This window comes from Schistocerca nitens, chromosome 1 (genome assembly GCF_023898315.1).
Source record: "Schistocerca nitens isolate TAMUIC-IGC-003100 chromosome 1, iqSchNite1.1, whole genome shotgun sequence".
In the NCBI taxonomy this organism is placed as follows: Eukaryota; Metazoa; Arthropoda; class Insecta; order Orthoptera; family Acrididae; genus Schistocerca; species Schistocerca nitens.
In genome coordinates, this window is record NC_064614.1 from 712,056,589 (window position 1) to 712,079,861 (window position 23,273).

Below are 23,273 nucleotides of genomic sequence, written 5' to 3' on the forward strand. Positions count from 1 at the left end.
AGATGCAACTGACCGATGCTCGTGATGCGTTGTACCCAGAAAGCAGCTCAAAGTCAGAGATCAGTCATTACGAAACCGATAAAGCAACCAACGATTCCTTAGGCAGTTCTTTACTAAGAAAAGTTTTGATTATCGTATTAAAACGAAGATGCAAATTTTCAGAAAATAACATGTATTTTTTTAATTTTTTTTCTCTTTGAGGTATCATATTCCGTTAACAGTGACATCAATGAAAGTGGAGCACTGCCTCAGTTTCGTCTAGTGTGGTGGAAACCATTGATCGCATCCTTAGAAACTTTCAGGATATGCACTTACAGAGATACAGGGACCCTACGATAAGGCTAAATCAAATGGAAAAATGAAGCTGGCTCTTCCAGTATGCGACTCAGCTATTGTAGAGCATTTCAAATTCATTTCATTCGACCAAAAAATAAGCTCATAAGTAAACATACATCATTGTCCACGCTGAAAATGAAGAGTGTGTTTTAGTGAACTGACATAAAGAGGACACCCCCTGGTAACGTGGATACACCAGATATTTCATAAACAGTTCACTGACATCTGCATCAATACAGCGACCGGGACACGGAAAAGTGCACCTCCCGATTCCCTAGTCCATCGTGTTGTTAGCCTCCGTAGACCCTAGATCTTATCTAATATTACTGTCATGTTCATTAAGCAAGATTTGTGTACGGTAACATCATATACAGGGCTGTCTGAAAAATTTGTAACGGTGTTGCAGGGTAGATTCTGCTGAGAAAAAACTGTTAACAAAAAAATTCGATACGTTGCGCCATTTCCGAGTTAATCAGCGTTGAAGTTGGCCAGATACAATTAATATCAGTTGTTCTCATAGCGTAGCCAACAGCGCACGAAACTGCTCAGGCTTTGATCGGTTTCGATCCTTAATACCGTTCCATGTTCAATTTTTGTATACTCTCTTGTTCACTTTTAGGTATCATACGAAGAATAGTTTGGCAACAGCGCCTTTGGCGGATCGCTTGAATTTGTCTGATTGGCTAACTTCAATGCTAATTAACTCGGAAACGGTGCAACGTATCGAATTTTTTTCTTAATAATTATTTCTCAGCCCATCTTACCCTGCAACACTCTTACAAGTTTTTGAGACTGTTTCTGATGACACTTTAACTTCGAATTGAACGTAGCGCTAAGTATATGCGAGAAAGTTGTTCCGTATTCAATGATAGCAACTCCCCCCTCTGCCCCCCTCCATTACAAATGTAACGAAATAATTACTTCACGTTCATTAAACAATGAACCATTTTAACATCAGAGGGTGTTTAACAAGAGCAAGATATAATTCACGTCCAAGCTGACAGAAACTTCTCAAGATAATAACCAATACATAACAGCAATCAATTTCTCACCTCTTGAAGGGTATCTGCCATATGTGGAACAAAGATTTTGTCTTTCATGTGCCCCCGTAGAGAAGAATCGCAAGGTCTGAGGTGTGGTGACCTGGAAGGCCAAAAACAATGGACAACAGCTTATTGTCCGCCACTTTCAATCCAGTGTTGTGGGATGGTGTTGCTAACATAACGCGGCAACTCAAGGTGAAAGTGAGGCGGGAAAATGGTATGCACTGCCATATTTTGGAGAACTGAAATGCAAAATTCGTACCTTCTGTTGTGGTCGCCGGGATGCAGCTGCTGCAGCAATTGCAACTTGTAGGGATACTTGTAAAGCTTCATATGCAGAAGACGCAACACCGTTGTTTGAGGAATTTGAAGTCACTGCCCTTCCTGTCTTGTGGATTTTAACGCAGCAAATCTCCAAGATACAATTGAGGATTTCGTAGAGACAAGGGAAGAACCCATACCCGAAGATATTTCTGAGCCATCTGTCATTATTATCCGAATACCTCAAGTGCAATTAGCGTTTGTCTTGCTGATTTAGATGGTGTCCCGTTAGCGGAAACGCTTCATGTGGAACAGAAAGAGAGGAAGTCAGTGGTCGTCAGATGAAGAAACAATGGCCTTGATGTCTTTATATTTGACTCAGAAGGAAATATCATTTTGTCAGGACGTGGTGAAGAAACGACAGCCGTGCAATATCGTTAAATAAAGATTTATTACTCATTTACTATGGCTTTCTTACATCTATCCATTCCCAGAGGGTCCATTCCCAGAGAGTCCATACGCACCCATCTCGTTGTCCAATCCAGTTTGTACCAAAAAAAAAATTAATATGTTGTTGGGATTAGAGCAAGCTAACATTTATCCTGCTTCATGGCGACTGGAGACTGTGTAAATAACCAACAAACACGGGTGTTTACTGCACTTTATTTGCAAAACCTGCTGCATGTCACTTTGAAAGTTCACTGTATTATTTACGCATTACTCGCTAGGAACATATGCTCAGAATTACATTTAAAACATATCATGTTTCACATCATTTACTTTCAGTTCACTCTCCGGAAATAATCGCCCTTTTTTTTTCCTCACCGTTTTTCATCTTTGGAGACTCAAAGCATCGGTATAGTCAAACGCATTTTGTCATACATGCACGAATAAAAGATCAAAAAATTTCAGTGCCTCGGCGTGCGTGATAACGGATTCCTTCGCTTTCGCACTCTTGCTCTACCGAATATGCTTTGTTCGTTGTATCTGCATCACCTGGCTGCTCAAATCCTATCTCGTAGGCATCACTATTTAGCCACTCGCGATTGTAGTAGTCATCTCCGTCTTCACAACCAGAATCTTGTTTCACAACAACCGTCAAACGAGTAGCGGTATCACCTCCCTCACTAATGTAACCAAAGCTCTAATTATAACAGATACTACAAGCTTCGTTTTCTTTTTTTTTTTAAGCTGGCGATTTCAGTACAGATAATTCGGAAACCGTGTAGTCTTCACCTGGTTCATTGGGTGGTCACCTCGATCATTGGGTGGGTGCTTACTGTATTTGAAAGCAAAAAAGATTTAAATTAATCAAGAGTCTTATAATCTGGAAAAGATTAATAATTCCAGTAAAAATTATAGTTCTTTAGCATAAAACATACAATTATAAGAAATGTTAACTACAGACAAACGTTTTGGGAGCCAAGCTGCTTTTAAACGTTTAGTGATCAGAGCGTCCCGATAGCCGCAAGTACGGTGCATCGCCGGAAGAGCAAACGAAAAGAGGAACTAACTAAGAATAAAAAACAAGATCGTTACCATGCCATGTTCTGGAAAAAATTGGCCAATAAATTGAAACCAAGGAACCCTAAATCCACATTTCAAGCGAAAAACTTAGATATAGTATAATGCATTAAGTCGGGAATTGGAAAATTAAACTACAAAAACCGGAGTATATAGAATACAGTGTGCATCATGCGATGCGAGGTATATAGGGCAACCAGGAAGAACGTTCTCGACAAGGTATAATGAGCACACAGACTTTCAGATTAGGCAATTATGATTAATGTGTCGCCGCGCGGAGTGGCCGCGTGGTTTGAGGTGCCATGTCACGGATTGCGCAGCACCTCCCGCTGGAGATTCGAGTCCTCTCTTGGGCATGGGTGTGAGTGTGTTGTTCTTAGCGTAAGTTAGTTTAAGTAGTGTGTAAGTCTAGGGTGCGATGACCTCAGCAGTTTGGCCCCTTAGGAATTCACACACATTTGAATTTTTTTTTTTTTTAACTTTAATCTGTTGCATCAAAACACGTTTATGAGACACGTCACCCACTATATGTACTGAAGAGAATTTAGAGACGGAGCACATAGAAAAGAAAGAAAAGAAGATTGACTTACTTGAAGATCTAAAAATATCAAATAGTCAGAATAAAAAATGGTTCAAATGGCTCTGAGCACCATGGGACTCAACTGCTGAGGTCATTAGTCCCCTAGAACTTAGAACTAGTTAAACCTAACTAATCCTAAGGACATCACAAACATCCATGCCCGAGGCAGGATTCGAACCTGCGACCGTAGCGGTCCTGCGGTTCCAGACTGCAGCGCCTTTAACCGCACGGCCACTTCGGCCGGCAATAGTCAGAATAGATTTAACAGTATGACCAATGTTCAAATTAAAGCCAGTGGTAACAAATTCTTCAGCGGCTTTGCGTATCTATTTTTTTAATCTAGCGGTAATGCGAAAACATAAGCTGTTTTCAGAGGTTACTATTGACAGTGTAGTTTCCTCGTATCCCCTATGTCTTCTCTGGAAAAGATTGAAACGGTTGATGACTCAGTGCAGTTAATGTATAGAAGAATCGACTGAAAGGTGGGGCAACTGGTGTGACGTTAAGCGTCATCCCAGTGTAATGCAGAATTGTTCACTGTTGCCATCAGATGCATTCCTGCCAGTATAAAAGGAAGCGGGGAGTGTTGTGTTGCCAGTAATGGTAGGCAGGAGAGGTCAGTGCCTTCGGACACGGACTAGTCATTGCGTGTCGCCTAACTACACTCCTGGAAATTGAAATAAGAACACCGTGAATTCATTGTCCCAGGAAGGGGAAACTTTATTGACACATTCCTGGGGTCAGATACATCACATGATCACACTGACAGAACCACAGGCACATAGACACAGGCAACAGAGCATGCACAATGTCGGCACTAGTACAGTGTATATCTACCTTTCGCAGCAATGCAGGCTGCTATTCTCCCATGGAGACGATCGTAGAGATGCTGGATGTAGTCCTGTGGAACGGCTTGCCATGCCATTTCCACCTGGCGCCTCAGTTGGACCAGCGTTCGTGCTGGACGTGCAGACCGCGTGAGACGACGCTTCATCCAGTCCCAAACATGCTCAATGGGGGACAGATCCGGAGATCTTGCTGGCCAGTGTAGTTGACGTACACCTTCTAGAGCACGTTGGGTGGCACGGGGTACATGCGGACGTGCATTGTCCTGTTGGAACAGCAAGTTCCCTTGCCGGTCTAGGAATGGTAGAACGATGGGTTCGATGACAGTTTGGATGTACCGTGCACTATTCAGTGTCCCCTCGACGATCACCAGTGGTGTACGGCCAGTGTAGGAGATCGCTCCCCACACCATGATGCCGGGTGTTGGCCCTGTGTGCCTCGGTCGTATGCAGTCCTGATTGTGGCGCTCACCTGCACGGCGCCAAACACGCATACGACCATCATTGGCACCAAGGCAGAAGCGACTCTCATCGCTGAAGACGACACGTCTCCATTCGTCCCTCCAGGCACGCCTGTCGCGACACCACTGGAGGCGGGCTGCACGATGTTGGGGCGTGAGCGGAAGACGGCCTAACGGTGTGCGGGACCGTAGCCCAGCTTCATGGAGACGGTTGCGAATGGTCCTCGCCGATACCCCAGGAGCAACAGTGTCCCTAATTTGCTGGGAAGTGGCGGTGCGGTCCCCTACAGCACTGCGTAGGATCCTACGGTCTTGGCGTGCATCCGTGCGTCGCTGCGGTCTGGTCCCAGGTCGACGGGCACGTGCACCTTCCGCCGACCACTGGCGACAACATCGATGTACTGTGGAGACCTCACGCCCCACGTGTTGAGCAATTCGGCGGTACGTCCACCCGGCCTCCCGCATGCCCACTATACGCCCTCGCTCAAAGTCCGTCAACTGCACGTACGGTTCACGTCCACGCTGTCGCGGCATGCTACCAGTGTTAAAGACTGCGATGGAGCTCCGTATGCCATGGCAAACTGGCTGGCACTGACGGCGGCGGTGCACAAATGCTGCGCAGCTAGCGCCATTCGACGGCCAACACCGCGGTTCCTGGTGTGTCCGCTGTGCCGTGCGTGTGATCATTGCTTGTACAGCCCTCTCGCAGTGTTCGGAGCAAGTATGGTGGGTCTGACACACCGGTGTCATTGTGTTCTTTTTTCAATTTCCAGGAGTGTATCAGGGACAGTTCAACCCTTCTAATACTGCAAAATAGATTTCTGCTGAAGTGATTGTGAAGTGGAAACGCGAAGGAATAATCACAGCTAAACCAGGACAGACAGACCTCGCTTATTGACGGACAGGGACCAAAGAACATTGTGGTGGGTGGTTGCAGAAAATCGCATGAAGTCGGCAGAAGGAATCACTCGCGAGTCCCGGAGTGCTATCAGCAGTCCAGCAAGCTCAGCGTGCGAAGGCAGTCAAAAAGAAAGGGACGCGGTGATCGAGTAGCCCTAACAAGGCAGATGGTTCTGTAGTCAGTGCTAAGAGACGCTTGAGGTGGTGTACCATGCAACATCACTGGTTTCTGACTGACTGCAATGGGCGAGTTGAAGTGTCAATACCACGATACCTTGTGGCTATGTGATGGAAGGGTTTAGGTGTGGCGAATCTCTGGAGCTCGTTACATGCTATAATGTGTAATGCCATCATTGAGGTACGGATGATGATGATGATGATGATTATGATGATGATGTTTGGTTTGTGGGGCGCTCAACTGCACGGTTATCAGCGCCCTTACAAATTCCCAACCTCTGCTCAGTCCAATCTCGCCACTTTTATGAATGATAATGAAATGATGAGGACAACACAAACACCCAGTCATCTCGAGGCAGGTGAAAATCCGTGACCCCTCAGGGAATCGAACCCGGGACCCCGTGCTCGGGAAGCGAGAACGCGACCGCGAGACCACGAGCAGCAAACAGGTACGGAGGAGGTGGTGGTATGGTATAGGGTTTGTTTCGTGGTAAGGGTATGGTCCCCCTGTTGCACTTAATAAAACGCTAAATGAGGAACGATGTGAACCCGTTTTACAACGTTGTGTAGTGCGTACGGTAGAGGAATAGTTTGGAGACGGAAACTATATCAGCATAACAGTACACCCTGTCATAAAACGACAGTCATGACAACGGATTGGCCTGGGGAGACCCGTCCTGGACCCAACGGAACACCTTTGGGACGAGCTAGAACGTCGACTTGGCACCAGACCGCAGCTTCCAACATTACTACCTTCTATGGTCTCGGCCCTTGAGGGGGAACGGGCTGCCACCTCACTGAAAGTGTCCCAGCAGAATTTAAACTGTCGTAAAAGTGAAGGGTAGACACAGGCCATATTAACATCCACTAACAGATGTCCAAATACTATTGGTCAAATAGTGTGTAGGAAAGGTATACTTTGATGAACGGGCGCCTGATGAGAAGCAAGGGAGAGGGAGAAGGGTTGCCGATTTTAAAATAAGACGTAGACCTCACTTCCGAAAACCTCGTTTTATTCATTTTGAAGAGCTGCTGTATGAAGAGTTAAACGCAGATACCCAGAAGGTACAAGCTTGATTCCCGAAACGTACAGCTGCGGATAACCTTCCATTGTATTTTTATGAGGTTCATTCAAACGAAACCTGGTCAATGCGTCTACCTTTGCCTTACACGAACGGTGTCACCACGTAACTGCGGGTATGGTGGCGCCATCTATTAGTAGAGAGACTGACGCCCGCACACCGTTTGATGTTACATAGCGCCTGTGTGGTTTCACGCCGAATAGAAGGTTCAAAGTGGTTCGAATGGCTCTAAGCACTATGGGACTTAACACCTGAGGTCATCAGTCCCCTAGACTTAGAACTATTTAAACCTAACGAACCTAAGGACATCACACACATCCATGCCCGAGGCAGGATTCGAAACTACGACCGTAGCAGCAGCGCGGTTCCGGACTGAAGCAGAATACAAGGTGATCACACAAGTTATCGTCCACTACCGAACACTCGGGCGAGTAAGCAGGAACAACGAGGAGTGATTCGATTTTTGGCGGCGGAGGGAGTTGGAGGCCGTGAAATGTATCGATGGATAAAGGCTGTGTACAGTGAGTACAATCTGGGTCGTTCGAGTGTTGTGGAATGGTGCAAACGATTCCTTGAGGGGCGAGAGTCACTGGAAGACGATGCTCGTCCTGGACATGTGTTTGGACCTCTAAAACAAACAAGCTATTCGTGGACATCGATTCGCAACGGACGATGAAATGTGTGACTGGGTCCGACAGCAGCCTATTAGCTTCTTCAAGGATGGAATCGACAGGCTAGTGTCGCAATGGGATGAATTTTACAACAGTTTTGGCGATTATTTTTGAGTATGTGTACTGTGTATAGCCAAATTTTTGTGTTAATAAAATCGTTACCGTTACTTTACACTAGTCAACGGGTTTCATTTGAATGCCCTTTACATATTCAGTGCTAACTTCAACGTTTAGCAGCACAGCCGTACCTCCGAACCGTAATGTGGCTAATATTATGATTTCCGCAAATAATTGAGCCTCTCCTGTCGGTATCAACAACTGGCACTCGACTCAGCTGCGTCGTGAGTGCACGGAAGAGCGCGTTGGAATGACGTCGGTAGAGTAAGGGTGAATGGAGCGCGAGCCGTCAGAGCTGGAGCCGGCGCTGGGAGCAAGCGGACCGTTTCCCCGCGAAAACAAAAGGGGAGCTGTTATTGTTGCGGCGGCTATTGTTCCGTAATGAAGCGGCCCGCAAGCACGCATTGGGGGAGCGCCGGATCGGGACGATAAAACACAGGAAGAGGGGCGCGCTCTCCCACGCTCACGCGCGCCGCACGCGTCGCCGCCGGGTCGATGGCTGCCCCGCCACCCCTCGCCGCTGCCGCCGCCCCCGACGCCCCCGCCGCCCCCGCGCACCAGGTCAAGTGCGTACTGTTGCCGCTACTCTAAGCGCGTCACCTGCCACAGCGGCAACCTGGCGCCTCGCCTCAGCCGCCGTACTCCGTCGAAAGACTCGCTATTTCCATGTCGTCTACGTCTACTTACCGAGGAAAAAGGGACATTAAGGTTTTACGTCCCATCGACAAAGAGATCATTACAAGCAAAGATCAGCCTATGACCGGATAACGCAGTGAAGAAATTCACCTCAAACCACACTGACGGAAAAAAATCGCAACTCCAAGAATGAGACCTTCTAAGGAGACTGCCTGCACTACGCTTGTCCGTCCTCTTCTAGAATACTGCTGCGGTGTATGGGATCCTTACCAGATAGGACTGAAGGAGTACGTCGAAAAAGTTCAAAGAAAAGCAGTACTTTTGTATTATCGCGAAATATTGGAGAGAGTGTCACAGAAATGACACAGGATTTGGACTGGAAATCATTAAAATAAAGACGTTTTTCGTTGCGACGGAATCTTCTCACGAAATTCCAATCACCAACGTTCTCCTCCGAATGCGAAAATATTTTGTTGACACCGACCTTCATAGAGAGGAACGATCGCCACGATAAAATAAGGAAAATCAGAATCGTACGGAAAGATACAGGTGCTCATTCTTTCGGCGCGCTGTACTAGATTGGAATAATAGCGAATTGTGAAGGTAGTTCGATGAACCCTCTGCCAGGCACTTGAATGTGATTTGCAGAGTATCCATGCAGATGTAGATGTAGATGACTTAGGCGACATAAGTGCGTGATTCTCCATCCGAAAGATTATGTCGATTCAAATTTCTCGCCGATCGCATAGGAGTGGTACAAGTAGCACCACTCTGAGGATGCAAATCTGAACATGATATAATAGAAACACCATAGGTATCTAATGGCACATTCGATTTCGAAGTAGTTCTGGCCCATATGAATGTGAAAAATAAATTTACAAAATCACAGAGGTAAATTCAATTCGTACACCTGCTCGATTTCTTTTCGTTGTAGCTCGTTAAAGCACGTCGAGAATACACACTATTAACTCTGTTCCGAAAGTACTAGTATCTAAATTTATCGCCCGCATCTCGTGGTCGTGCGGTAGCGTTCTCGCTTCCCACGCCCGGGTTCCCGGGTTCGATTCCCGGCGGGGTCAGGGATTTTCTCTGCCTCGTGATGGCTGGGTGTTGTGTGATGTCCTTAGGTTAGTTAGGTTTAAGTAGTTCTAAGTTCTAGGGGACTGATGACCATAGATGTTAAGTCCCATAGTGCTCAGAGCCATTTGAATCTAAATTTATCATCAGTTCTCGCATACTGAAGTGCCCCGCTCATTCGTACTTTTCGTAACAGAGAGGCTGAGTAGGTGCGCCGTCAGCGCGGGGATTGGTAAGCGAAGAGGCCCGGGTTCGATCCCACGCCTGCTCGGAAATTTTCTCTGCTTGGGGACTGTGTGTTAATTGCGCTTATTTTCGATCTGCCATAATTGATATTACTCTTGAAATGGCCAATAAACTGGAAGGAAGAAACAGTGATTTACGGAGGTTTTCCGTGTAGCTATGCAGTCACTTTCCGGCAACACAGAAATTATTTAACATGCGCAGAGTAATCGTAATCTGGACACTGTTTCAGTCCAGTGAAAAAAGAAAGCTCATGTGCTATGAAACGTCGTTGCCGCATAGATAGGGGAAATGGGTGCCAGACTGATATGTTCTACGTGTCACTCACCAGGCGTGAATCGTGCTGCACGCCCAGGCTACCTGCGGTCCCTATCCCGCACGTGAAGAACTCGCTCGACTCACAGAGAGAGAACACGGCAGGTGTGCGCCGCCCGTTAATCCTCTTAGCCGTACAGCGCGTGGGCGCCGGCCCACTGCTACATCGTTTCAATTATTCGCAACCTTTCTGGCGCCGCTTGCACCGTTAAGCGCGTAGCGATACGTGAGCCGTCTCCCTACAACGGCCGCTCAGAGCAGTGCTGCAAAATAGATGCAGTTACTTTGCACTGCGCCCTTTGTATACCAGTCAAGCGGGTAAGAAATGTCAGAGTATCTTCTGCTGGTGCTAACCGTTATTTGGTACGTAAACACTTCCTTATAAATTAAAGTTGAAGACTCGCCACTCATCACACGTAATTTTTTCTTTATTTTACATATTTCACTCGACCAACACGAGCATCTACAGAAATTACATACCCGAGGGCCACACGCTACAAACATCAGACTGTATAGCGCCGTCATAAAAAAAGAAAAAAGAAAAAAAGACTATGACGGCGGTGGTATACGCATCCCAGTATTTGTAACATGTGGCTATCGGCTACGTAATTTCTGAAGGTGCTCGAGTCGGTTGAGAGTATCAACTAAAAGAAGAAGCTATATGTGGCTTGTGGTGGTTCTACAATTTTAATTTCTTACGTTCGCTGTTCCCATGCAGAGATATGCTTACGCTCGCTAAACACTTCCTCTTTGGGGTGACGCTTCTTTTCGAGAGACATACATGCATTCATTCATTATATAACTAGCATTCTCCAGGAGAATTTCATTTTAAAGGTGGTAAAAAAATCTTGAAGACGTTAATATAGAAAGAAAACCAGACTGTAGTTTTATTAGTTGAAGCAAACGCAAGATTAACACTAGCAGAGGAGGGAGTGAGACATCGTTGTAGCCCATCGCCAATGTTATTCAGTCTACACATTGAGCAAACAATAAAGGAAAATATGTGGAATTTTGGAAAATTAATTAAATACAAGGAAAAGAAAAACTTATCGATGCTGCGATACTGTATTACAGTGAGAGATGGCAAAGATATTGCAGGAACCTTTCAACGGAATGGATAGCGTCTTGAAAAGAGGGTATGAAGTGAATATAAATAAAAGTAAAATACGGGTAATGGAAAATAGACCAAATAAGCGATACTGAAGCAATTAGATTAGGAAATGAGGCCCAAGAACTAGCAGATGAGCTTCGCTATTTCGCGGAAAAATAACTCTTGTAGAGAGAATATAAAACGCAAACTGGATTCGACAAAAACCTTCTGAAAAAGAGAAATTTGTTAATACCGACTGTAAATTTAAAAGTTAGTAAGTCTTTTCTGAATTTCGAGTGTACGTGGACGACAAACAATTCCTGTAAGAAGAGAACAAAATCTTTTGAAATGTGGCGCTGCAGAAGAAAGCTGAAGGTTAGATAGGTATATCGAGCTGACACGCTGGAAAAGGCGCACGTTTTAGCCGGGATACGAGAAGGCCGCCGTCCCAGATTTGAAAGCGCCCGGCGTGGATTAACGACGAGGGCCTGTGTTCCCGCCAGCCTAGATGCGGGTTTTAGGCAGTTTCACACATCCTTCTAGGTGAATACCGGGCTCGGGCCCACGTTCAGCCCCAGTTACACAATTAGCGAGCATTTCAAAAACGCATAAACATCCTTAGCTGCTTTGGATCAAGTTCAGATTACATCGAATGGTTTTGAACGATTCCTAGCAGTTCCACCCTGTAAAGTAGAACAAAAAGTGCGGTCGCACTACACTCCAAAGGAGTCAGAAAACGTTCAGTAGGGTTCCAGAAGCCGATGTCCTTACAGAAAGGTTGAATCGTTCCGAGGGTGTCAGCAGTGTCGATCGTTGATAATACCGACGTCCTGTTGCTCATCCCACTGCCAACTGTCATTTTCGACAGCGAAATTTGTGGGAATCAGCGCCCCAAATGAAGTGGTGGTGTCACAGACGCTCTTTAAGCCACTTTATGAGGCCTTTTGGTGTCGATTTTGAGCGTCGGTCTCTGAAATATTATCCTCGGCCAACCATATGAAAACGTGTGATTTCAACGTTGGGTGCCGCAGTTCTGACCTCCACAGGCGTCAAAAGAAAAGGTGAAGTATGGATAAGCAGGAGTGGTACGACGACATGTCCGTAGTTTGACTCGTAAACTGTGGCGTTGGGCAGAGTGGTGAAATTTGGTGCCACTGTGACATCATTAACGCATCTTATACCACATATGAACTGCTGTGCTATAGATTTTTTTAATCATCTGTCGACATCTTGTTGTCTGAAGCGTTGCCGAGCCCGAGGATGACGTTGCTAGGCGCCACGCTTTTGCACTATCACAGTGGAAAGTTTTAGGGACCTTTGAGCCAGATTTCAAACTTACAAGCCACAATGAGTGACAATTATAGGTTCTCCGGAAAGTAATACTTTAATTGTGTTGCCCAGTGTGTTTTCTTTCTTTTAACACGGTTACAGGAGCACTTACGTTTATACGTTAGCGATCTGCCTTTTTACAAGTGCGAGAACGTTCCAAAATTTTATTTTTAAGATGGAGGACCGTACCACACTGACAACTGCATTTAAGTGTGTTTCTTAACAGTGACCCCGTCGGGGATTCGAGTGCTCCCTCGGGCATGGGCGTGGGTGTTGTCCTTAGCGTAAGTTAGTTTAAGTTAGATTAATTAGTGTATACGACCTACGGACCGATGAACTCAGCAGTTTGGTCCCATAGGAACTTAACATAAATTTCCAAATTTTCCTTGACAGTGAGCTCCCTGTAACATAGATTGACTGTAAGCGGTACATAAATATCGCATTGTGGCATTGGCCTCGAAGGTTGACTCATCTCACAGTGTGTGATGGCGGGGATTGTAAAAGTCTCCGCCTGAGTACCTCCCCTTCCGACAACTTTGGGTGATCAGAACATCGCATTGCAACAACAATGAAAGCAGTAACTGCAGACCTGCTCCCAAAAGCAAGGGAAGAGATTATCGTATCTCCATCTGGCGTACGACTGGTCGAGGGGACATTGAATATTTGTGAAACGTACAACTTTGATCCTAAATGTGATTGGTAAATGTTGGTAAATGCACCCCCACTGTTTTATGTGCATGCATAGCAACGATATATCATTCCAAATTCGAACACTTCTCTTGAAAATGCAGTAGTACATCGTTTATGTGGACTTGGAGGGATAGTTGGTCATCGACAAATCCGATCATTTGGAGATAAAAAATTAGTGACATTGGTTAAATGCTGCAAACACACACGTTATTTTTATTTTGACACAAAAATTGTGCACTTTTCACATATTGCGTTCGAGTATTGAAAAAAATATAATATATATTTTTTATAAACTGGAATAACCAATAAGTTCCTTTTGAGAGAGATTTGGTATTTTCATTAGTGTGTAGCACGCTTAGGCAGGCATTTCATCAGCATTATTTCGGCCGACGTAGTTTCTGCTTGGCTTCTACTTAATCATTATTAGTGGTCTCTGTGTATACGGATGAACCAGAACTCCACTCCACCGACAAACTTCCAGAGGTTGTTGAAGGATGCCTTCTGAGTATTTAACTATAAGGGATCCACGGTCTCCGGCGGCTCGTTACAGGGTTATTGCTTTTTGTTTGGTTTGTTGCCCCATTATCAGATGTCGACGGTATTACTATGGATAGGATTACTGACGAAAGGTTGGCCGATATGCACCTCGTGTACAGGTTCACTGAATGCAACGGAAGAGCAGCACAACGCTATGCTAACCTTTCCCATAAAGAAGGCAACCACACCAAATCACAAACCTTCAGCGTCGGAGGATTGTTGCAATACCGTGTGTTTTGTGTTGACTGTTTTGCTTACAGCGTGTTACTAGCTTCTTCACTCTATTTTCACAGAAATAAAAGTGATAGAGGTAACAAACCAAATAACTCATAATTACTTTATTATTCTGCAACGAGGCCAACGGCCTCGCCGCAGTGGTAACACCGGTACCCGTCAGATAACAGAAGTTAAACGCTGTCGGGCTGGGCTAGCATTTCGATGGGTGACCATCCGGTCTGCCGAGCGCTGTTGGCAAGCGGGGTGCACTCGGCCCTTGTGAGGGAAACTGAGGATCTACTTGACTGAGAAGTAGCAGCTACGGTCTCGTGAACTGACACACGACCGGGAGAGCGGTTTGCTGACCACGTGCACCTCGATATCTGCATTCAGTGACGCCTGTGGTCTGAGGATGACACGGCGGCCGGTCGGTGCCATTGGGCCTCCCAAGACCTGTTCGGACGGAGTTTAGTTTACTTCTTTTTATTCTGCAACGAGCCGCAGAAGACAGTGAGTTCCATGCAACGAAATACTGAGAAAGTATCCGTGAACAGTCTCCAAAAGTTTGTCGATGGAGTTCTGGTTCATCCTGTATAATAATGTCTTCAGGTAGAGTGCAACTTCGTCAGACAATCCATCACCGCTATCGACATAGTGTGCGGACGAACAAATTGCGATAATATCATCAGAAATGATAACGTCGTTTACGAAATTAACACTTATATCCCACTGCCCTGAAATGTTTGCAAATTCTTCAATGGCTTAACGAGGTTACACAGTAAAAACTTTGTAGTCCTATGCGTTCAGTTAAAATTCACCCCGAGATACTTTCATCTTCATTCATGCACAAGAGACAGTGTGAAATGGAACAGTTCTTTTTGGAAGAGCGTGTGAGGTGTGGAGCTGTTGTGAGCACCGCAGGTAGCAGGTAGGTGTTGGTAACGTGGCGCCTGGTGTTGTGCGGGCAGCAAGGCGCTGCCCGTGGAGCGCGCGACGAGCCGCGAGAAGGGCCAGCCGCTGTGCATGGCGCAGTTCTACCGCCTGCTGGGCCACTGCCGCACGCCGGGCGCGCCGCGCGACGCGCTGCACGACCACGCGTCGCGCAGCCACCACGTCGCCGTCGTCTGCAGGAACCAGGTCCGCCACGCCCCTTCCCTCCGCCGCAACACCGCCCAAAGCCGTCCACGAGCCGCTGACGTGAGGGACGCCTCGCACGTCTGCAACCCGCGAACCCGTACCGTAGTGCGGGATGCCTCTCTCTTAGGCTACTCGCACCACAAACTCGCTTGTTCGCCAGTTCGTTACAGGACGTGTTCGGGAACTGAAACTTTCTCCTACCTCCGTGTTTCTATTTTGAATAAACTTATGTCCATCTTTGAGGTTTCCTTCTCGTCGACTTTAAATGTCATCCAGCATTTAAGATTTTCTTATCCGTCTGACTGTGTTCCCTGTAGCCTTAACTATAATGATTCTCCGTTGAATGATACAGTTTCTTCGTAATACGTGTTACCAGTCAAGATGTTTCCCGAAATGTTAGCCCTTCCTTTAGTTTCTTTCCTGTCCTACTCTTAAAAGAACGTGATAGCTGTACACCAAAAATGGGTCAATGCAGTTTTTGTCATAATCGCTAACAGCGTGATCCTACCTTCTTAAATCCCTCAACGAAGATTCCTTATTTTTATCTCGAAGTCAGTGTCGTACATTTTTCTTTACCTGTTCATTGTCTTGAACATGACGCCACACATAGCTTTTTTCATCGAACTTAACATATAAAATTCCGAAGACTCAATGTCAGGGCTGTAAAGATAATGAGGTAGAAGCTCACAGTCGACTTCACCAATAGCGTCAGTTGTGCTGTATGAGGTCGAGCGTTATCTTGAAGAAGAAGTGCTCGTTTCCTATGCCAAACCAGAAATTCCCTCTTCAGCGCCGCTTTGACTATGTCGCAATCATGCCTGAGTAGCACAGGGTGATGATAGCGCGTTATTTCTCAAAAAAAAATTAGAGAAAATGAAACCATGGGCACTCCAAAAGATGGTTAACCTGATGTTACTAGTCGATGGTTGCGTTTTGTATTTCCTACGGACAGACAGTTTAGAGTGAATCCACTGAATGCTTTGACGCTTGGACTCCAGCTCAGAATAATGTACCCAAGCTTCATCACAGGTTAAAATCATGTCCAAAAATCATCATATTAGCTACTGAAAAGACGTTTGAGCTAGGCGCAAATCGAAAACTCTGTTCTTTATGGTGACTGGTAAGTTTCCTGGGAATCTATTTTGCACAAGTCTTACGGTACATAAGTACTTTTTGGATGATGGAATGAGTTGTGCCAACACTTACTCTACAGTGTTCAGAAATTTGTTCAAATATAAGTAATCGGTCTTCTTGGATCAATGCGATGTTGCAACACTGAGGTTGATACTGATTCTGGGCACCCACAGTATTTCTTAACGGTTACGCTTTTTTGGCTACTTTCTCACGTAGATTTTTTTTTTTCTTTTTCGCTTTCAACTAACCAAACTAAGTACACATCTGGTAACAAGGCATCTGGCAGGCAGCTTGGATGTACTTGCACAGTGACCAGATTGGCAAATCTGAATGCTAATTAAGCTGGGAAAGGTACATTGTATCCAGTTTTTTTCTTAATAATTATTTCTCATCACAACTTACTCTGCCGTACCCTTAGTAACATTCCAGACTGTTTCTGATCATCCGGTATGTTTTCTTTTTTAATTAGTGAAAGACCCCCATAATTCTTTAGTTCACTTCTCTTTAACGATTTTTCTCCACAGCCACATTTCAGAACTACCGAAGTATGTTTTCCCTTTGTTTTTAACTATTCATAGTTCACTGTCATATGATACTACACTTCAAACAATTTCGTAGTTCTATTGGAATTCGTTACTGTTAAAAAAGTTTCACTTTTTCAGGAGCAGTTTTACTCGCAGATAATCTATTTTTATTATCTCCGTACTGCTTCTATTTTGCGTCTCCATACTTCCTAAATGCGTGATTGATTTAATTTGTTGCAAGTTTTTTTCTTCCAATGACATTTTGACGCAAGCTTCATATTTTCTGATTCCCAACACTTTCGCTCTTTCTACGTTTTTCCTCATTCCGCACTTTTTTCACACTTTTATTACACCTTCCATTACAGTTTCTAGTTATTTCCTCTGATATGAGCAATACTGACTTATCATTTGTACACTTAATTGTAGCGGTATTTCATGTCGTAGCATTAGGCCTACGTCTCCTGCTTGGTCTATTCCACTTTCTGATACTTCCTCAACACAGATATTGAAAAGCGCTGGTGACACGCACCTTTCTCTAATACCCTTGCAAATTTGTGCCGAACTGAGACTATAACTCAGGTTTCCTGTTTATCGTGAGCAGTCGCCTTAACCACTTCGGTTGTCCGAGCACGTTTCCAGGAGCGCCCCAAATCCCCATTTGTTCTGGTGCGTGCTCTCCCTTGTGCTCTCATTATATTACCGTAATTCGTGTACAGTGTGAGACTTCGTTTTCTTTCGTTATTGGCTTGCTATGGCATGAAATACTGCAGTGCAGTGCCTGAAACAGTGCGTCGACCATTAACAGTCACATTCATTTTTGATTGATTGATTGATTGATTAACTGGGAGGGGTTATAGAACCAAACGGTGAGGTCATCAGCCCCGCGATTCTGAAGTGAGTCACAGAAGAAAGATGGTCCGCTAACAGTGGACGGACCCAGTCAGGGGAGTTAAAATATAAAATAATGAACATTAAACACACACAGTAAAGGCATAAAATGTGAGACCAAATCTAAAAATTGGAAAAAGGGGGGGAGGGGGCGGTCATGGGGGTCACAGACCTAGAAGAATGTAAAAGAAGTCCAAACCACAACCAACCTGCCCCTGCTCCAAGTCTAAAGTATAACCTCATATCTGAAAATAAAAACCAATTTCACGAAGGAAACCGAGGACCAGTTAAACCATCGTCTGCTAATATTAAATTTAAGGAATTAGGAAGACTATACTTAACACGGAAGGCCGAAAGAAGAGGGCATTCCATCAACATGTGAGATATCGTCAGTCTGGCTCCACAACCACATTGGGCGGGTGGAAGGAAACAATGGGTGAGCCGTGTATGACCAATGCGTAAACGGCATAAAACAGTGGACTCCTTCCGCAAGGAGCGGAAGGAAGAGCGCCAAACTGTAGGAGACACCTTGATTGTGCGAAGTTTATTACTATGAGCAGTAGCGCTCCTGATGGCATTCCACTTTTGGGCAAAGAGAGATTTGATATAGACCCGCATTTCTGCTGCTGAAATCATGAAATGAAATGGGGGGGGGGGGGGGGTAAGTATATGCTTCTCTAGCCAAATGGTTAGCCATTACATTCCCTGGGATGCCCATATGAGTTGGGACCCAGAGAAAGACGACTGAACAGGAGGCACGCTCAAGGGCAGCGAGAAGGTCATGGATAGCAGACACCAAAGGGTGACGAGAGTAGCGTCGGTCGAAATCCTGCAGGCTGCCATGGAGTCTGAACAAATTAAAACACTGTGGAGTGAGGCCTGATAAACAAATAGGAGGGCCCTGTGAATGGCTAGTATCTCTGCAGTGAATCCCGACAATAAATGGTATTCGAAGCCAGTAGGAGACGTGAAAGCGTAACCCACCTTATCGATTGTCTTAGAACCATCAGTGTAAAAGATGGTGGCACCCTGGAACTCTGCAAGGATGGCACATACAAGACGCCGGAAAACCATAGGTGCGACAGAGACCTTACGACCCTGGACTATCGGCCAAAATCCGTGGTCTAGGCACCAAAATGGGGGGGGGGTTGGTATGGGAGGAAAGACAAGGGGGGGGGGGGTGCATTTCAGTGAGTGGAGATGGAGATACCGACAAAGGGAAGTGAGACACATGCCAACTGGCAATCCCATCTGTGGGCAGGTGTTAGGAGGGAGACATCCCTCGTTGCGAAGAGCACAGGATACACAGGATGGTCAGGGAATTGGTGAATGGCGATTGCGTAAGAAACAATGATTTGACTCAGTCAGATGTGTAGAGGGGAATCCCCGCTTCTGTGAGGAGACTATCAGCAGGACTAGTGCGAAAGGTACCAATAGCCAGACGCACCCCATAATGATTGATCGGGTCAAAAAGTTTCAAAGTGGAAGGAGCTGCTGAGCTATAAACCTGACTACCATAATCAAGTCTGGACAAGACCAGAGCACGGTAAAGATGGAGAAGAGTGGAACAGTGTGCATCCCAAGATGTGTGGGCCAGAAGGCGGAGAGCATTAAGCTAGTCGGTTGCCTAAATAAATTTCTGGATTGGGGTGCACTGTGGGTCGACGACAAAAATGCAAAGACCGCGTTTTGGATGGAGAAACCGGAAGCTATGGGCGGTGGCCCATATAGAGGCCCGTCGGATGACGCCTTGGAGAGGGCGCTGAGCAGATGCCACCGAGTGGGAGCTGCGCCAGATGCAAAAATCGTCGACGTACAATGCCGGGGTAACCAGAGGCCCAACAAGCCCATTGATGGCAATGAGGAAAGGTGTGACACTTAGCACAGAAACATGTGGGATACCATTCTCCTGAATCTGAGGGGCGATGAGTGAAGTGCCAACTCGAACCCGGAAGAGCCGGTGAGATAAAAACTCGTGAATAAAAATCGGAAGGGGATCACGGAAGCCCCAGTCATGGAGGGTAACTAAAATGTGATGGCGCCAAGCCATGTCATAAGCCTTAGGTAGGTCAAAGAAGACCGCGACAAGGTAGGTGAGTGAAAGTCTGTCGAAAGGCTGATTCCAATCAGAGTAAATGGTCAGTTGGATATCGCCCCATGCCAAGAAGCCACACTGACACAGGGACAAAAGGCCCTGAGATTCGAGTACTCATCATAATCTGAAGCTGACCAGCCTTTCGAGAAGTTTACAAAGTACATTCGTCAGGCTAATTGGGCGGTAGCTGTCGAGAGACGTTGGATTTTTACTGGGCTTGAGGATGAGGATGACTATACTGTCTTGCCATTGTTGCGGAAAAGCACCCATGAGCCAAATGTGGCTGAAGCGCCTTAGCAGCTGTTGCCTCTGGGGACCGTCCAGGTGTTGGATCATCTGGTTGTGGATGGAATGCGGGCCTGGGGCTGTGTCTCGTGAAGAGTTAAAAGCCTGCATCAAGTCCTATTCAGTGAAGGGTGCATTATAGGGCTCAACGTGGTGCAGGATGAAACAGAGGGGGTCTGTACAACTCTGGAGAAAGGCAGCAGGGTAGGAAGAGGAGGACGGTGCCGTCGCAAAGTGTGTCATGAGGTGTTCTGATAGGACCAATAGATCAGTGCACGGAGCATCTTGAAGGTTCAGACACTAGACAGTTGACTGTCGCCGGCGGCTCACTACGGAGCTTGGACCAAACCTGCGATGAAGAGGGACAGAGGAGGAAACACACCGGTCACAGAATTCCTTTTTATTCCGCTTAGTAAGGTACCAAGCCTTAGGACAGAGACGCTTCGAAGTGAGGAGGTTGGTCAGTGAAGGTGTCTCTTAAATCGCTGCAGCGCCGTTTGCAGTCCTAGAAAAGCGACTTCGACATCCTTGGTCCACCACGGTAACGGTCGACGACGAGGGGGACTTGTGGATGGGGGACAGCTGCGCCATCGGCATGAAGAATGGTGGCAGAGATGCCACATCAATGGAATTCGAGAGGGAGGTGTCAAAGTGGGCAGCAGACGTATACAAAGGCCAATTGGCGCTGCAGAATGCCTAACGTGGGGGTTTGCCTGGCTGGCGGCAGCAGGGGAACGATATGAACACCGGAAAGTGTTCACTGTGATAAAGGTCATCATGGGATGACATGAGGACAGGGGAGGACATCGTGAGCTCAGTAGCACAGAAGGTGCCATGAGCGGCAATGAAATGGGTAGGGGAACCATCATTGAGGAGACACAAATCGAAGTCCGTGATAAATTGATCAATTAGGATATCCCTGAAGTGACACTCCCCCACAGTGGATGGTGAACACTGAAGTCCCCAAGGAGAAACGGAGGCGGGAGTTGCTGGATTAAGGTAGACAGTAGAACGTAAAGAAGTGGCCCACCTGTAGAGAGGTAGATATTGCTAATGGTGATTCCTTTTTGAATTTGTTCTGAATATTTTATAGCTGATGCGATTCCATAATCGCAGTTTTCGAGATTATTCTTAATTGACTACTGTTATTGATCCTAAACTCAGAGTCTCACGACACTGCACTGCAGTATCCCATGCCATAGCAAGGCAATGACATGAGAAAATGGTGTCTCACACTGTGCGGGAAACACGACAGTGTAGTGCGAGCACAAGGGAAAGAGTAGACAGCAGAATAAATAGAGATTCTGGCCACTCCTGGAAGCGCACTCAGAGAGCCGAAGCTCTTGACAAGGGCGAAATCCATCTTCGAATCCCGGTCCGGCACAAACTTTCATTTGTTCCGATATATTATATAGCTGACGCGGATCCATGAACCCAATTTATCCCACTACACTACAACGTTTCTTCACCTACATTGTCAAACATACTTTTCGTTTCTGGTGTATATGCCTTGAGAGACACTGATCAGACACGATTAGTTTGTCGTTACTTACGTTACTCGGAGGCTAAAACGTCAGCTGGTCATGCCGTCATCCAGACCCAGTTGCAGGTTGCTTCAGAGGCAACAAAAATTAGATTTTCAGTATTTCAGATAATTATTGACCAAATTTAAAAATTTTATCTGCTGTCATAATTTACTTATGTAGAGATATAATCTGACACTAACGTCTAACACAACAAGTCAAGTATTAAAGTCAGAAATCACGTATACGTCTTGTGCAGCATAATTCGCGCCACGCCAGTTTCCCAGACTACATTCATCTGGTGTTTGAGAATGAGAGCGCTTAGGGACTTCCAGAAAACTTTACACTTATTTCAAACATTTTAAAAGCTTTTTCTCTCTGACACTCCACATAAAATATGAAACGAGAAAGGTTTATCGCTTAATACGTTTTCGCTGTTCATGCAGCAAAACTTCAGCATCAGGTTTGATGTTTTAATTTATTACTTCTTTACTACTAATTTATTCACAACACATTTGCTCAATGTATCCACATTTACCACTGGAAGTTCCTGTAAAATTATAGATCACCACTGTACAACATATAGCTCAGGAGATATGACGTCATAAACATTGAATTACTTGAAAAATTATCGTTTCGCATCCTCACCATGGAGGTTTTACGTACTTAATGTGAAAATTTTAACACATTAAATTACTTTTAGTCAGACGTCTAAACGTCAAATATATCTTCTTCTTTTGCTTACGCCTTTGTCCCGCAGTTTTCGCAGGATTGGCGTGGTTACAATGGATTTGGCAAGGTTAATTTTCGGGGTGGCCGGGTGCCCTTCCTGCCACCACCCCATACCCCCTGGGATGGAATCAGTGTACCCCAGTGTCTAGTGTAAATCATGAAATAGTGCGAACGTATTTCAAATGTCTGTGAGTCGTGTACCTGAGGCGGAACGTGGGGACCAGCCCGGTATTCACCTATGGGATGTGGAAATCCGCCTAAAAAGCACATCCAGGCTGGTCGGCACACCGGCCCTCGTCGTTAATGCGACGGGCGGATTCGATCCGGAGTCGAGGTTCCTACCCATGTCCAGGAAGCAGCGCATTAGCGCTGTCGACTAACAAGGCGGGTTTAAACGTCAAATATGTAATACACATAAATTCATCTCTAAAGTAATCAGATCTCTGAAGTTGTTTTATTCATGCGAGTTCGATTCTGTAAAACTCAGGTTGCTTATCTAACACACTCTGAAGCGTATCAAAGTTTAATATTTTTATTTTCATGTGTCATTTATTTATCCATAGTTTCTCCCATACTCTGACATGCCACTTTGCAAAAAACATCAAACCTATGAAGCCTACATTTGCTCACATCTCATTTTATTTTGAGAATTTCCTCTGTCAAGCCTTTTCTTAACATTGAGACCCTTTTCTCAACTCTAACGCAATTTCTGGCAAATAAATAACTGCCTTTCAGAAATCGGTTACTTATTTATTTCCTTTCTTCTTGCGCGTTTATTCTCGTGAGTTTCGCACAGTAAAAAGAATGAGATGAGCTTCACTGCAT

General features: G+C 45.6%; 1 protein-coding gene across 1 annotated transcript in view; it reads left to right on the forward strand.

Moving 5' to 3' along the window:
* Positions 1-23,273, forward strand: part of LOC126196251 (choline O-acetyltransferase) — a 142,206-nt gene that overhangs the window by 4,839 nt on the left and 114,094 nt on the right. Inside the window, exon 2 of the mRNA XM_049934553.1 lies at positions 15,099-15,207. Coding sequence (XP_049790510.1) covers positions 15,099-15,207 — 109 coding nt within the window. The remainder of the gene's footprint in view (positions 1-15,098; positions 15,208-23,273) is intronic.